This window comes from Camelina sativa, chromosome 5 (genome assembly GCF_000633955.1).
Source record: "Camelina sativa cultivar DH55 chromosome 5, Cs, whole genome shotgun sequence".
In the NCBI taxonomy this organism is placed as follows: domain Eukaryota; kingdom Viridiplantae; phylum Streptophyta; class Magnoliopsida; order Brassicales; family Brassicaceae; genus Camelina; species Camelina sativa.
Window position 1 is genome coordinate 14,452,071 of NC_025689.1, and position 16,823 is coordinate 14,468,893.

At 31.5% G+C, this 16,823-nt stretch overlaps 2 protein-coding genes across 2 annotated transcripts; both read right to left on the reverse strand.

Annotated features, from left to right (window-relative positions):
- On the reverse strand, positions 7,683-10,614 carry LOC104786882 (putative GATA transcription factor 13). The gene is made up of 3 exons (XM_019245929.1): positions 10,455-10,614; positions 9,672-9,933; positions 7,683-8,487 (listed from the first exon to the last, which is right to left on the reverse strand). The coding sequence occupies exons 2-3, from the start codon at positions 9,921-9,923 to the stop codon at positions 7,879-7,881; spliced, it is 861 nt and encodes a 286-aa protein (XP_019101474.1). The 5' UTR covers positions 9,924-9,933; positions 10,455-10,614; the 3' UTR covers positions 7,683-7,878.
- LOC104786883 (putative GATA transcription factor 13) lies at positions 12,377-15,033 on the reverse strand. Its single transcript, XM_010512335.2, has 3 exons — positions 14,855-15,033; positions 14,226-14,431; positions 12,377-13,183 (listed from the first exon to the last, which is right to left on the reverse strand). Exons 2-3 carry the CDS (start codon positions 14,418-14,420, stop codon positions 12,569-12,571), a joined length of 810 nt encoding a protein of 269 aa, XP_010510637.1. The 5' UTR covers positions 14,421-14,431; positions 14,855-15,033; the 3' UTR covers positions 12,377-12,568.

Here is a 16,823-nt window from a genome sequence, read left to right on the forward strand (position 1 = left end):
GACCCAAGAGATGAAAACGCGGCTGTTAAAAAGGGGATCGGAGTTAGGAGTGTGTGATGAGTTCGTTGAAGTTAATTGTACTCGTCGATTGTTTTGTCGGGTCAATATTGTCCAATTATAATCTGACACGGACATCACCCAACTCATCCGTATTTTGGTCCTTGTTTCTTTTTCTTTTTTAAACGTTTATGGTAATTAAAAAAAAAAATTGGTGGTTTTGCTTTTCTTTTCAAAAAAAAAACAATTCAAACCAATTTTGTCGTATTTTTCACTTGATATTATCACTATAAAGTATTTTCCTAAAATCTAGAACATCCGTATTCTTTTTCCTATCTTAACTTTAATTTTTTAGAAAGTTAAAAAAGCCACGAATATATTTTTGTCTACTGCAACAAATTGTATTTGAAATTCTTTAGCTGAATACAATCACATTAAACAAGAGAAAATATTCATCATGAGTTCTCTTCTCGCTGCTGATCCCTAATTTACTCTTTTAACTATACAAACACTAAACAGATGACTTAAGTAAAGTTAGGAGTAGGACTATATTAACTTCTATTGACCATATACGAAACCAAGTAACTATTCTTTTTGTCGACTTCTGTTTGAAAAGAAAAATCACATGACTATTCTAACATAAAATTGTAAATAAACATTTGTGTAAGTTCATTGTCAAAGAATGAGCAAACAAGGTTGAAAAATAATAGGAGCAAACAAAAAATAGTTAATAGAGAATAAATGGACCAGGAGAGAGGAAGAAAACAAAGGGATTAATTAATGCATGACTTGTGAAAAAAAAAAAAAGAACAAAACATAAAATCATCGACATGACACACAGTTTCTTTGTCTTTCAAGTGTGTATTTCAGCCATATACTTTTTTCATCTTATCTCTAATACACACACGGATATATTCATGTAAATGTGTATATCAAATGCAGATATATTTAATATATGGATTTGACATGAATAGAGAGAAGCAACACAAAATTAGAATGGTAAATATTGTGTTGGTGGTTGTCTTGCATTATGATTTATGAAATGGTCCATTGGTCCTATGACTCCTAGCTAACCCTATCTTCAACTTTTCTTACACATAAACATATGAAACTACTTTACCCAAACTCTATTAACATTAGCTTTCCTGATCTATATACTATACTTAACAGTCTTCTTATTTTGTAAGTTGTCTATGCAGAAAGAAATATAATTTTATCATCAATAAATTAACAGTCACACGTACAAAAATAGTTTTCACTTTGCAAAATCAGATGAAGATATTGTGTTTAAAAATTATATTACAGAAGGTTTGACTTGTACATGTCTTGGAGATAAAACACTAGACATTTGAGTTTTATATAGATATATCATATATAATTATGTGACCCTCTGGTCACTAACTCACTATTAAACCAAGTTGAGGTCATTCTACTCCAATGTTATAACATGCTATATAGACAAATATAAATATATAATTTCATATTAGTATTTGGAGTTCTATTCATGTTATAATTTTGTTTTTGTTATTTTTAACATCATTCATGTTGGGATTGTTATGTCATGTCTATTAGCTGCTATAACGCATATGTCAAAGCTAGTGAACCCGATGTCATTTGTATAATTGTATATATGTTTCAAACAATTTAATTATGTCTGTATGATCAGTTTTCAATCCTAAAGTTCCTAACAATCTTTTATTGAGAGAGAGAGAGAGATAGATAGATGGTTGAAAGACATGAGATGTGACAAAAGGGAAGATGGGTGTAGTTAAGTTGTTGTGTCACTGTCCGCCAAACCTTCCAAATCAAATAGAAGCGTCACTGCTCAGACAACCAAACCAAACCACCCAAACGTCTCTTTCCATGTTTCACCGTCAACTGCTTAAATCCACCATTAACTCTTATATATAAATTTTTTTTTTTTCATTTTCCAAACCCTCACAATTCCTTTATTGGTCAACAAATCCCATAAGAAACAAAAGTTTATGTTTGTAATAAAACTGGGATATTGAAAAACCCATCCCCTAAATGATTAACCTTCGTGGATTATGTTTTCTTGCTAATGAAAAACAAGAGAGACATATCAAATCAAAGAATTTAAGCTATAACTTGCATATGAAAAGATAAGACGAACTGCATGTGCATAATCGTGACATCTGTTATTTGTTATTTTGATTTACAATGAAATTATAAAATATATAATCGTAGGTGCCAACCATTTCTTTTCCAAATACTATATATATACTTGATGTGGTTAGATAATATTTAATGCTCTTGTCCCGAGTTAACCTATGCTAAAACATTGTAAATTTGCTTTTTTGTAGAGGAATAGGATTGGAGATTAAAGATTTATGTCAAAAAGGGAGATCAAGATTCAAAATGGTAACCACAAAGCTTTTTCTAGTTTCACATCTTAAGAATAGTGCTTGTGAGATATTTGTTCTCTCTCACCTGCAAAGAGAAAACATGTTGCGTATGTTCACCAACAAAATAGCATATATATTGTGGAAAGTCTCCTCTAAATTATCCAAAATAGCTCTCAAAGTAGCATATATATTACTGTATGCTAACATTTGTTTAAGTCTTCTCTAAATTATCCAAAGTCATATATACAATTATAACATTATGGATAATTATTTAAAAATGCTCTCAAGTGTTTTCTTACGAACATGACCAAGTATATATATATATATATATATCAATTTCCAGTCACACAAACATCAATAATCCAACAAAAATAATGAATTTAATCTAATGACATCAAGTAAAATATATATTAATTAGTCATTGAAATTTTAGGTGTAAATGACATTTTCGGATCATATTTTGTGGCCAAATTTTCAGAGAATATAAATTTGGATATATTCTGACTAATTTTTTAAATATAAATTTAGATATGTTCTTAATAATATTGGACCAGTCTTTTTAAATATATATTTTATTAATCTGTTTAATAATTTTGATACTTGCAATAATTTCATTCGTAACTAATTATCATAGAACAAATTTTAGTTATTAATTTCTTTAGTTAAATTTAGCTATTTTTTGTTAGACTACGCCCATTCTAAACGTCCCACTAGCGCCCATCCCAAACTTTTACCATTATCTCACCAAATCATGCAATTTGATGATATTGTGGACGAAAATATCTTTGTAACATTGGAAAAATAGAAAAGAACAACAGTGGCTGCTTATTAATAAAAGTGGGCCAAAACTAAAAAAAGGGTTTGGGCCCAAACGACAAGGACAGAGCGAGAGACTATATTGCGCCTGACGCGCATTTAAAACACATACTGTTGACAACTCGTTAACTTACGCTCATGACAGCTAAAGACAACTTAGTAGTAAAAGTAAAACACTTTCTACGACAGTTGACTTGTTTAGTTGCTGAGCTGGCACATATGTGAATGTACACGTGGCATCATCATCACGGCTTGCTTTGTCTCCCACGTTAAATCCTTAAGCTGAAACATGATTGGCCAACTGATTCCATTTATATATCTTTAGATTTATTGTTTTTTTGTTTTTTGTAATCTCTTGGTTTATTATTTTTGTTTCAAGTAAAGATTGGTTAAAAGATTTTTGTCCATTTCAATAATAAAAATATGGTAAATATTCTTTGTTTTACACTCTTTTTTTTTCAATATCAAAACTATTTTATGTATGATTTTTAGGAATATTAAATTTTGTTTTTTTGGTCGACATCAAATGTTATGAAATGAGACTCCTAAATGTGACATCTGTATTTGAATGCATGTTAATAATAATAAATTTGGAAAAAGTAAATTAGTCGAGTAGCTCTCAACAATAATCGATGATAAGAAAAAATATAAAATAATTGATGATAAGTTGGGTCGTAATAATTTAGTGTTTTTCTTTTTTTTTTTTGTATCCACTGATGGTTTTTTTTTCCACTCAAAACTCTTAAATGATTTTGTTTTTGTCCATTAATAAGTCTAGAATTATTTTTTTTTGGCAAACAGTCTAGAATTATTAAAACAATAAAATAAAATAAAAACGAATGAGGACAAATGAGGGAAGAGACATAATTGGGGGTTAAAGGGGACCCTACAAGAAGGGAAAGACAACGAAGTCTGAGGAATCTGTGTCGTTATGTCTTCAGATTCAGATGACACCTTCTGTTTCATTTGTCTTTTTTTTTTTTTTTTTGACGATCAAAACTAAGTTGTCTTTTTTCATATTTTTTTTTTCAGAACCATTAAAATATAGATGATTACAAGTTTACAACAACATTTACTATACGGAGAGAAAAAAAAACTATATAAAAAAAGAAATGTTAACTATATATGTTGTCTTGGTGATATATGTTATATTCCTCTTCTTCTTTTTTTTTTTTTGCGAAAATGACTTCACTCAAATGCAAATCCAATGTTTGGCTAACACTATCTTGAAGAGATTCAAAAATTCATATCGAATTATCCTACAAACTAGTATTGATGATGGCTCTGGATTCTCCAGACTTTGAAACAAAATATTTTGTAACAGAAGTGGAATGTGAACAATACTCCTCTTTTTTCTCTTTGAAATCAATCTCAAAATCACATAATTGAAGTATAATTGAATCGTCACCAATGTCAATATCCATAGATGACGGTCAAATTACTTAAGTATACAATCGAAAAAGGTGAACCCTTGAATAAAAACTGAATCGTTGTAAAGAGTGAGAAGCCGTTTTATGGTAATCACACCTCTCAAATCACTCTTAGGAGAGACAAGAATACGCATTGCTCTAGTATATTTTTTTTGGTGTGAAAAAGGAGACAAAGTCTCCTATGTTTTATTATAAAATAAAGAAACTACATACGAACAGACCGTGGGATCGCAGTCCCCTGGACATCCGCTAACAACACCAAACCAACAACTTCCGGGCAAACATCAAAAGAAAAGAAACCAAGCGGCAAAGAAAAAGCATAGTAGTTCGCATTGCTCTAGTATATTGTTTTATACTATTTGATTCTTTCTTTTTAATTCATCTTTGTCTTTGTTCAATATTCTTATTACCTAAACAACTTTGTTTGCTTGAAAAAAAGAATAATAATTTATTTGATGTTATATTATATATTCAATTTGATAAAATTGTAGATTTGAATGATGAGTTCTAAATTCATGTTTGACAACCGAAGAGATGAGAGAGAGAAAGGTTGAGTGTTTTCTAAACCACGTGTTAAAAATTTCTGAATTTCCACACTTTAAACCAAAAAATTTGGATTTTAATGGTTCAGATCATACACCAATTTTCATAATATTGATGTCTCCAACCCAAATATCAGAAAACCTTTTCGGTTTGACAAAAGTCTCTTTCGTGAGAGATGGGAGAGTCAGCAAAGGTACTAAATCATGGATCAAATTCGAGGTTGCAAGGAAAAGCATTGCCTTGGTGTAAACAATAGTTCTAACTAAACTCAGCAAAATGTATAACTTCCCTTGAAGGTCAACTCAATAGACGAATGTCAAGTCTTATTATACAATCAGATCGTATGCTCATCCCTCGATTTTAACATGACTTGGCTTCAGCTTATAGAGATGAGGAAGTCTATTACAAGTTAAAAAAAAAAAGTCAGAATCAATGGCAACTAGAAGTTAAAAAGTCAGAATTAGCACCTAGTCTTTATATTCTTTAAGTACATTTTTATAGAGTAATATTTGGTTTGTAAAGATATTACAAAGAGTTACTTTATTGTATATAAACTCATAAGCCAGTGCTTAGAAAAAATTAAGCTGGAATGCCACTTTCTATTTTGTATTTTAACATTTTTTGAAAAATCAGAATCTGTAGAAAAGGTTTAATTTTTCAGATTGTGTGGAAGAAATCCTTTTGAGATTAAATTCTAATAATTGTGAAAATACAAAAAAAAATCGATGGCGAAAGGAAAAATAAAATTTAAAATATTGTTAAACATCTTAACTAATGCTAGCCAAATAATAGCACGTCGAATTCTTTGAATTTTTTATTAAATTCTTTTAAAACAACATACCATCACAAGCAACCTTAGTTAGTTGAATAGATACTTAAATTTAATAGAATCTATAAAGCACATAACGAAATATCACTAAAATTATTTAGAAACTTTAAATTCTTTCAAATTCGATTATTTTGATTTTTTAAGTAATAATACGATAACTAGGTAAACAACCCGCACATAGTGCGTATAAATCGATTCAAATAAAATTATTATTTGAGATCTAAGATTCGTTTGTATAAAACAAAATATGTAACTAATTTTTTATTATTATTCAAATTTGTGACTATTTTGTGTAAAAATACATTTCATCCGTGAAATATTTGAATATAGAAAAAAAGTTTGATGTGGTGGAAAAATTTGAATGGACTTTATTTTAATAAAATATGAATAATTATCAATTTTTAAAAATAATTTGTTGTTTAAAAAAAATAGTAATATAGATTCAAATTAAATGACTACAAATAGTTTTAATTTATGTAATAAATTTTGATTTAAATCTATAGTGGCATGGATGTAAAACATCTTAACTAATGCTAATAATTGTGAAATCTTTTTGAGATTAAATTCTAATAATTATGAAAATACAAAAAAAAATCGATGGCGAAAGGAAAAATAAAATTTAAAATATTGTTAAACATCTTAACTAATGTTAGCCAAATAATAGCACGTCGAATTCTTTGAATTTTCTATTAAATTCTTTTAAAACAACATACCATCACAAGCAAACGTAGTTAGTTGAATAGATACTTAAATTTAATAGAATCTATAAAGCACAGAATGAAATATCACTAAAATTATTTAGAAACTTTAAATTCTTTCAAATTCGATTACATTGATTCCTTAATTAATAATACGGTAATACCACTCCTCAAATCACCCAGTGTATGAGTCTTGGAGCAGTAGCATCATCTTCTTCAGCAAAATGTTGGCCATTAGTTGGATCACCCGCATCCAACAAAAACTGATTGTATTCATCAAGATCAAACACTATCTCTTTCCGCCTGTCCAAAACAAAACGTAAATTACAAGTTTGCCATTAACAAATTATTATATTATGCTAATCAAGATACTATACTTACATTTCAAAGCTTATATTATACCCAAAAAATGTTCCAAGTTAAACCTTCATAAAGATTGACAAGAGTTAGTATAAGCATTTTACAATTTATTAAACAAAATCAAAGATAGCATATGTGTAACTCTAGTAGATCTTCACATCCGTGAAGTGTCAGAACTTCCAAACGTAAGTCACACTCCACAACGCCACTGCACAAGAAAAATAAAAGAATGAGAACAAAAAAATACTACAAAAAAACTCACACAAAACAAGTTTGTGAAAAGCCCCGTGAATCAGATAAATCTAGGTCTTTAAGCTTCTTAAATCCCCGTGAATCAGATAAATTTAAGAAGTCTTCTACAATCAAGATCGTATGCTCATTCCTCGAATTTAACATGACTTAGCTAGCTTCAGCTTATAGAGATGTCAGAATCAATGGCTATTAGACGTTAAAATGTCAGAATACTATTCCCGCAAAAAAAAAAAAAAACTATCAAACAAATTATATTACAAGATGAAGTGCATTAAGTTTAAACCGATTTTAAAATCTTTTTACCAAATAAAATATAGAATTAATATATGGGATACTATTAATATATAAATATTTTCAATAGAATTCTACACATAATTCTTGTACCGGCGTAAATACGCAGACCTAATCTCAATATTTAATATAGCTTTAATTATACCATGTACTATTTTTGTCCTAAATAAGCTTAATAATTCTATAAAAAAATAACGACATCGAAAATGATGGTACTAAACAAGCGGAAACACACAAAAAAAAGCGTGAATTAATTAGAAAACTCATTTGGTCTACTGAAGTTACAAAAGCCCTGTTTAGTTTCTATGCTCGGATCTTTCTGTTCTAGTCTTCATCTCAATGATCTTTCTGTGCGAATTTGAATGCACGGTTGGGATGAAGGTCGGGCTTGATGCTGGACGGTATTCTGGAACAAGACGGCCTGACCTGAACCGTACTCCGCAAGCATTGCATAGGGTGTTACGCCCACATGGTCCTTCCCTCCACTGCGGTGTCCTAGTTGTCTCGCAATGAGTGCATTTCCGGACTGTCCCGTCTGAGTTAAATAGTTCTGGACTGGAGACCGACGGGGCCGGACGACTCTTGTTCTTCTTGCGCTTCTTGGCAGAACTCTCGGAAGAGAGGTAAGTTTCAGATTCTGATTCATCCGGAACGAAATGCTGAGACATCTCTGCTCCAAGTGACTGGAAGAATCTCAGCGTTGTGGGGCGTTTGCGTTTGCTTCTGATGCCTTTCACCAGAAAGGCCAGTCTCTGAATCCTGTTTTGGTTTTGGGACAAGACGGAACCGTTGGTGGTGTTGTCGACAACTGAGACTGGGCTTGAAGACTGAAACAGCTTCGAGACTTTGACATCAGGAGGGGAGTTATCAACAGTAGAAGAGACATCCGAAGAACTCGACTGCTTCTGCACGCATGAAGTCAATCAAAGTAAATGAATCTAAACTCAGTAACATATTCAATGCATACAAAAAAGTAAAGAAAAAGAACAAGAGTCATGGTAAAAAAGAAGACAATCTGATATGTTGCCAATAATGGTATGTCTCTCTCAAGTTAAGTGAGAGACAAAGAAGATTTCTTCAGAATAAAGAGTGCCATAAGAAAAGTATACAAACGAAACAAGCCTGAGCATGATTCCTCATATATCAACAGAGTTCAATATCAGATTGACAATGATACTAAGCCTAATCCTTCTTGTGCTACATATACACATACAAACTGATAGAATTAGAAAACAGTTTCTCCTTTGTTCCTCTCAAGAACAAACACAGACACTTAACTAACCAAAGTAATTTAAAGTTTTGTTGAAGAGATCAAGAAACCCAAAAAAAACCTTTCCTGCCACAAAGGCCCTAAACAACCACAGAAACACTCAACGCCCTTACCTATCTAACCACATCCTATACATATACCAGCTGCTGAGTTGGCAACTATTCCTATCCATGGGAATTTGACACAGGAAAAGGTAAAATTAAAGACCTAAGACACTGCACAGTCCTTTTCACATATACCTTCAAAGACTTAACATACATACTCTCAGATTACTACTTTCTCAGGTGCTTTCCTAACTGGGTAAGAAAATAGTAATTGTGTTTCAAACCCACAGAAGCATTACACCAATACTGACACAAAACTATTTTCCTCTAGCACATGCACATCTCTTGCCTAAATGATCCATATAGACAAGCGTGATTCTTTGACTTTTACACACACCTAATTCAGTAAAAAGCTATGGATGCTTAAATTCAATAGAATGGGTGGGTGATCACATGCTAAACTATTTCCTAATGCAAATGGATATTGTAATCGTGTGAACAATCAAGTTAACGTAAATAAATAAAGTTTCAAAAAATCCAAAATGATGCAGTTTCCTAATGCAGATAAGAGTGATTCTTTTCAATGCAACAAAAAACCAACTGAAGCTAATATACAAAAGAACTGACATGTTGCAGTGTACCAAAAATGCAAATGTGGGATGTGATTGCATGAACAAATATATCAAGTTGCATAAATGATGCAAAGTAAACAATCTATCAAAGTGAGATGCTTAATTAAATGTGTATAACCCCTAAGAACTACTTAGTCACTCACCACAATGGTTGCAGGCTTGTGGACTCGCACACGCTGTACCTTGCAATTGAACTCAGAGGACAAACTCGTTAGCACGTCCAATGGTGGAGGGCCGAGGTTTTTAAACCCGGTAACCCAATCTTCTTCCTCATCATCATCAGCGGTTTCGATGTCTTCAAGGGGGAAATCATCCATATGCTCAACAAGATTATCAAAGAAATTATCGGCAAGACCCTTGAAGTCCTCTTCAGGTAACCATGAACCGTTACTCATTTGTCACTCACTCTGCTCAATTAAAAAAAAAAACCATAGACAAGACAGAGAAAACAACATTAACATAAGTTTAAGCAAAGCAAAGCCAAGCCAACATAAACATAAAGCGTATATGTATGACTAAAATTCAATTTCCCATTAGCTCACTCAATATGTTGACTCAATAGAGAGAGAGAGAGTAACACAATAAAGCAAATTTACAGAACAGAAATGGCAAAAAAAGACTAAATTGAGTCAAAAAAAAGATTTCATTTTGTCGTTACATATGAATTGGCTGAGAATTTTAGGCAAAAAAAGATTTCATTTTGAATATTCAATTCAACATTTGAATTCAAACCCATTTCGAGAAATCATGAGAACAGTCTCCGTTTTTAACAGTTTTAGGGCACAGAATAACAAAACACGAGACAAGGAAGAATCATAACGAAGAACAAAACATCTTCTTTTTTACATTTTGTACTGTCTCATAATCAGAGATAATTGAGAAAAATGGAAGAGAAAGAGAGTGAGACAGAGAGAGACCCAACGAACCTTCCGATACAGCAGCTGACTGCACAGAACGCATTCCCCAAGCACGAGCAAGGGTGTGTGAGAGAAAGACACTAATTTGTCACAATTTGGGGATTTAGGGATTACAGAACATGAGATAGAGAGAGAGAGGGAGAGAGGTAATGTAATGTTGTTAATGTACACGGGATTTCAATTGTGTCATATCTTTGACTTTACCATTCAATTTTTTTTTTTTTTTGTTGTTTGGGAAAAATGAGTTTCCAAATTATATGTTTCTAAAGATTTACTTCACTTTAAAGAAAAAGTTTTAAATGATTTTGTACAAATTGCAGGAAACTGAGACAAGTTTTAATGGAAGGATCTCTATTCAAAATATTATATTAAGCAATTCATTTAAGAAAAAAAGGAATTTATAAGATTTCAGTGGAAAATATTACAGCTATTATTTATCATTAAAACTTATCTTAACATTGAGATTTTGCACCAATGATATAGGTACAAGAATATTTTATCACAATCTGTATAAGTGATAATTAAAAAAATATCTAAGAAACTTAGTAGTTTTATTGTCTTTTCATTTTTTTTTGAAAAAATACAATATAAGTACAGTAACACTTTTGATTTATTGATACTTGAACAAATATGTTTATTTTCATTCTTTTTATTGTTGATGGGTATATTGGTATTTTATTATTCAAAATTCTATTAACTACATAATAATTTAGTACTCTTTAATTTTAAAAAATTACCTTGGAATATGAGATTTTTTTGGTAGGAGTTTTTTTTGTTTCTAAATGAGTTCAGATTATATGACTAAGATGATATTAAATGTTTTTAATGCTATTAATTTTACAGAATAGATTTTTAACAAGCGATGGTACTAATATTTGTTTCGAGTTTTGACACTAAAAATAATTGCAGGTAATTTAGTAGTATAAATTTTTTTTTTAGTAAAATTATTTGTTAAGACGACTTTCATAAATTTTAGGTTATTCGATTAATGAACTTAGTATTCCTTGTAAAACAAATTTCATTAGCATACTAACTACGTAAGTGAAAATGATGTTAAAATTAGAAGAAAGTGTAGTTATTACTTTTACTCTTAATATGGTTTACATAAAACTAGGTTGAATTTAAGGTTCAAGGTTGGATTTATGATTCATGGTTTACAATTTTGTTGTTAGAATTAAAAGCATCTTCAACCCTACTCTATTTTTTCCTCTAAATTCCATTATAGGATAAAATATTCTCTATGTTCTTTCGTATTAGCTCGCTTGAGTCAATCTAGTTGTTGTTGTAAAAAAAAAGATAAAATCCTCTCCAAAATAAAAGAAATGATAGGACTATTCTATAGGAGAAACTCTGTCTTTTATACTAAGACCTCTATTTAGAGTGATACATTGAGTAGAAACATTACTAAACTTTAAAACGAAAATAGAAAAATACATACATATCTTACATAACTTTAGTAGTATTTTTTTTTTTTTTTTTTTTAATTTTGTGCACCAAAATACTTTATATTGCTCATCAAATGTTATGGCCATTATACAAACTAAGACAATGCTTCGCGAGAAAGAAAAATACTTCATATATCCAAATTTAATCACAGCAATTTCAGTTTTGTCTAATGCTTTCAAGTCTAAACTTCGAATAGTTCCGATATATTCTGTGAAGCATTGTTGTGTGATAGTGTAGTATACTAGTATAGATGACACTGAAAAGTAAAATAATATGGTTGCTTCTCGAATATAGGTTACCAAAACAAAAATGGCATTAAACATCACTCTTATCCGAGAGGCTCTGGCAATAGACCCGTAATCCCCTCACGCCAGCGACCAAAGGGTTAATAAGTCCTTCTTTTTAGCGAGGAGATACGAACCCGAGCCTAAGGTTCATTACCCTACTCTGATTAGACAACAAGTAAGACCCTAAATTTCAACAAAAACCCTAAACTCTCCGCATCAGATTAAAAAAAAAAACACAAACACTAAACTCTAGTTTTTAAGAACATTAGTCTTCCAAGAGAAGAGAGTTAACCAATTCTAGAGATACTCACAATTTTGTTTTTATCATAGACCAAAGTTACAAAGCCCTGTTTTAGTCTCCTATGCTCAGGAAGTCACGGTACGGATCTTTCAGGTATCAAGCTGGCCTTCATCTTTCCTTCTCATCTCAACGATCATTCTGTGCATATTTGAATGTACAGTTGGGATGAAGGTCGGGCTTGATGCTGGACGGTATTCTGGAAAAAGACGGCCTGACCTGAACCGTACTCCGCAAGCATTGCAGAGGGTTCTAGGCCCACGGGGTCCTTCCCTCCACTGCGGGGTCTTGGTTGTCTCGCAATGAGTGCATTTCCGGGCAGGACTCTTCTGTTTCTTGCGTTGCGGGGTACTGGTTGTCTCGCAATGAGTGCATTTCCGGGCAAGACTCTTCTGTTTCTTGCGTTGCGGGGTACTGGTTGTCTCGCAATGAGTGCATTTCCGGGCAAGACTCTTCTGTTTCTTGCGTTTCTTCTTGGCAGAATTTTCAGAAGAGAGGTGAGTTTCAGATTCTGATTCATCCGGAACCAACTGCTGAGACATCTCTGCTCCAAGTCCCTGAATTATGTTTTGGTTATGGGACAAGGCGGAACCACTGGTGTTCTCGAGAACTGAGACTGGGCTTATAGACTGAATTAGCTTCAAGACTTTGACATCAGGAGGGGAGCTATCAACAGTAGAAGAGACATTTGAAGAACTCGCCTGGTTCTGCACAGCATGAAGTCAGTCAAAGTAAATGAATCTAAACTCACTAACATATTCAATTGCATACAAAAAGTAAAGAAAAAGAAGACATGATCTTCATCAGTTTATCTCCTTACAAAACAGGATTTGATATGCTGCCAATTATGGTTTGTCTCCCTCAAGTTAAGTGAGAAACAAAGAACATTTCTTCAGAATGAAGAGAGCCATAAGAAAAGTATACGCACTGATAGATTTAGAAAACAGTTTACTCCTTTGTTCCTCTCAAGACCAAGCACAGACACTACACTAACCAAAGTAAATTTGTGTTTTACTGAAGAGAACCCCACAACTCTCCCTGCCACGCAACCAGCCGAACCCTGAAGGCACACAGACACTCAACGCCTATACCTATCTAGCCATGTCCTATATATATAGAGAGATAGCAACTATTCCCATCCATGGAATTTTGACACATGAAAAGCTTAAGTGAAAGACCTAAGACACTGCACAGTCTTTTCTCATATACTTTCAAAGACTTAACATATACACTCTCGACTGAACCATACTGAGGATTATTTTCTAGGTGCTTTCCTAAATGGGTAAGAAAACAGCAATTGTGTTTCAAACTCACAGAAGCATTAGCTAATACTACCGAAGTAACATGCATGTGTGACGTAAATAATTAAAGTTTCAATTCAAAATGATGCACTTTCCTAATGTAGATAAGAGTGATTTTTATGAAATTCAAAATGATGCAATAAAAACATACTAAAGTTTAAATCCAAAACAATTGACATGTTGCAAGTGTACCAAAATCTCTTCCTAATACAAATTGCAAATGTGGAATGCCATTGCATGAACAATATATATCCAGTTGCATATCACGCAATAAGAAGCGACGGAAGCTTATGTTACAACTTTCCTTAATCAAAGATTTGCATGCTGTTAAAAGTGGCATAGTGAAAGAAGTTAGTTATATGCAATAAATGTGGTCACAAGGCTAAATCTATAGATAATGCAAACTGGATTTATGGTGTGCGGGCTTCTAGACTCGCACACGCTGTACCTTGCAAGTTAACTCAGTGTACAAACTTGTTAGCACATCGAATGGTGGAGGCCTGGCAACCCGATCTTCCTCATCATCATCAGCGGTTTCGATGTTTTCAAGGGGAAAATCATCGATATCATCAACAAGATTGTCGAAGAAATTATCCTCTAGAACCTTCAAGTCCTCTTCAGGTAACCAAGAACCGTTACTCATTTTTGCACTCACTGCCCAAAAAAACCATAGACAAGATATAAATTCAATTTACATATAGCTCACTGACTCAATAGAGAGTAACAATAAAGCAAAAAGTTTCAGAACAGTGATGGCAAAAAAAAGAATAAATTTGAGTTAAAAATATTTCATTTTTAATTTCCTCTTTACTTATTAAGAAAAAAAATCACAACTTTTCTAAATTTCAGGCAAAAAAAGATTTCATTTTTAATAATCAATTCTTCATTTGAATTCAAACCCATGTCGAGAAATCATAAGAACAGTCTCTGTTTTAACAGTTTTGGGGCACACAAATAAAACAAGAGACAAAGAACAAAACATCCATCTTCTTTTACAATTGTACTGTCTCATAATCAACACAACAGAGATAATTGAGAAAATGGACGAGAAAGAGAGTGAGACAGGGACTCACGAACCTTCCAATACAGCAGCTGACTACACAGAACGCATTCTCCAAGCACAAGCAAGGGTGTCAGAGAGAGAGAGAGAGAGAGAGAGAGACTAATTTGTCCCAATTTGAGGATTTAGGGATTACAGAACATGAGAGAGATAGAGACAAGTGTTAATGGAAGGATTTCTATTCAAAAGATTATATTAAGCAATTCCTTTAAGAAAAATATATATATACACATTTTTAGAGGAAAAAAACATACAGCTATATTATCAAAACTTATCTTAACTTGAGATTTTTGAGATTTTGCACCAATGATATAGATTCAAGAATATTTTAACCTAATCATATTTTATTACAACCTGTATAAGTGATAATAAAAAATATATCTAAGAAACTTAAAAGTTTTATTGTCTTTTCTTTCTGAAAAATACAAAATACAGTAAACTTTTGATTAACTGTTACTTAAAAATAAAACTTTTTTTTTTCATTTTTTTCTAGTTGTTGGGATAATGGTATTTAATATTACATTAATTAAATAATAAATTAGTTGTCTTTTCTTTCTGAAAAATACAAAATACAGTAAATTTTTGATTAACTGTTACTTAAAAATAAAACTTTTTTTTCATTTTTTTCTAGTTGTTGGGATAATGCTATTTTATTATTATATTAATTAAATAATAAATTAGTGTTTTTTAACTGTAGAAAATTATCTGCAAATTCACGGTAATATGAAATTTTGTCATAGGAGTTTAAAAAAAAAAGTATTTCAGATTATCTGCCTTATTAATTTTTTTGATGTTACTAATTTAACCGGCTTTTCTTCGATAATAAATGTTTAACAAGTGATGGTCCTAATATTTGTTACGACACAAAAAAAATCGTGTAAGAAATTTAGTAAAATCATTTGTTAAGACGACTTTCATAAATTTAAGGTTAATTTTGATTAATGAACTTCATATCCTCGTAAAACAGATTTTATTATCATACTAACTAAGTGAGTGAAAATGATGTTAAAATTTTAGAATAAGCTGTAGTTAAAATTTAAAAGAAACTGTAGTTATCATTTTTACTCTTAATACGGTTTACAGTTTGTAAAAGTAGGTTGAATTAAAAGTTTAAGGTTGGGTTTATGATGCATGGTTTATAATTTTGTTGTTAAAGTTAAGACATCTCCAATCTCCGCCTATTTTTTTCACTCTAAATTCTTTTATAAAATAAAATCTTCTCCAAATTAGAAGAAATGCTAGAATTATCCTATAGAATTAACTCTATTTTTTAATACCAATATTTAAAGTATATATCTATTTTAGAGTGATACATTGAAGAGGAATATTACTAAATTTTAAAACGAGAATAGAAAAATACATGTTTATATGACATATCCAACCCTACTCAAATATGAATGTATTTTAAACATGTTATATGACTTTGTGAGATATCAAGCCCACTAACTTGGGTTGCGCAGGTTATATGACTTTGTGAGTATATGTTTTAACATCTGGTGATGACTTTGTTTGTGAGTTTCTGTTTTCATTTTCCATCATTAGGTTTCATCAACAAGTCTAACTTAAAAAAAAAAAGGAAAATACTTTAAATATGATATATCCAAATTTTATTACAACAATTTTAGTTTTGTCTTATGGTTTTAACTTTTAAGTTTAAACTTCGAATAGTTCCGACCTATTCTGTAAAAGTGTAAAGCATTGTCGTGTGATAGTGGAGAATAGATGACACTAAAAAAATAAAATAATGTGGTTGCTTCTTGAAAACAAAAATGGCATTACATCACTCTTATCCGAGAGGCTCTGGCAATAGACCCGGGACCAAAGCAGGTTAATAAGTCCTATTTTAGTGAGGAGATAAGAACCCGAGCCGAAGGTGCACTACACTACACTACTCTGATAAAAAAATAGATGTCAGCCAAACATTCTTTCAAACATAACCAAATAATCAAACAACAACTAAGACCCTAAATTTCAACAAAAACCCTA

Coding starts and splice junctions, on each gene's coding strand:
- LOC104786882 (XM_019245929.1), bottom strand. CDS start 9,923: ATGAGTAACGGTTCATGGTTACCTGAAGAGGACTTCAAGGGTCTTGCC. Junction 8,488..9,671: donor ACAAGCCTGCAACCATTGTG/GTGAGTGACTAA, acceptor TCATGCGTGCAG/AAGCAGTCGAGTTCTTCGGA.
- LOC104786883 (XM_010512335.2), bottom strand. CDS start 14,420: ATGAGTAACGGTTCTTGGTTACCTGAAGAGGACTTGAAGGTTCTAGAG. Junction 13,184..14,225: donor ACACTGAGTTAACTTGCAAG/GTACAGCGTGTG, acceptor CATGCTGTGCAG/AACCAGGCGAGTTCTTCAAA.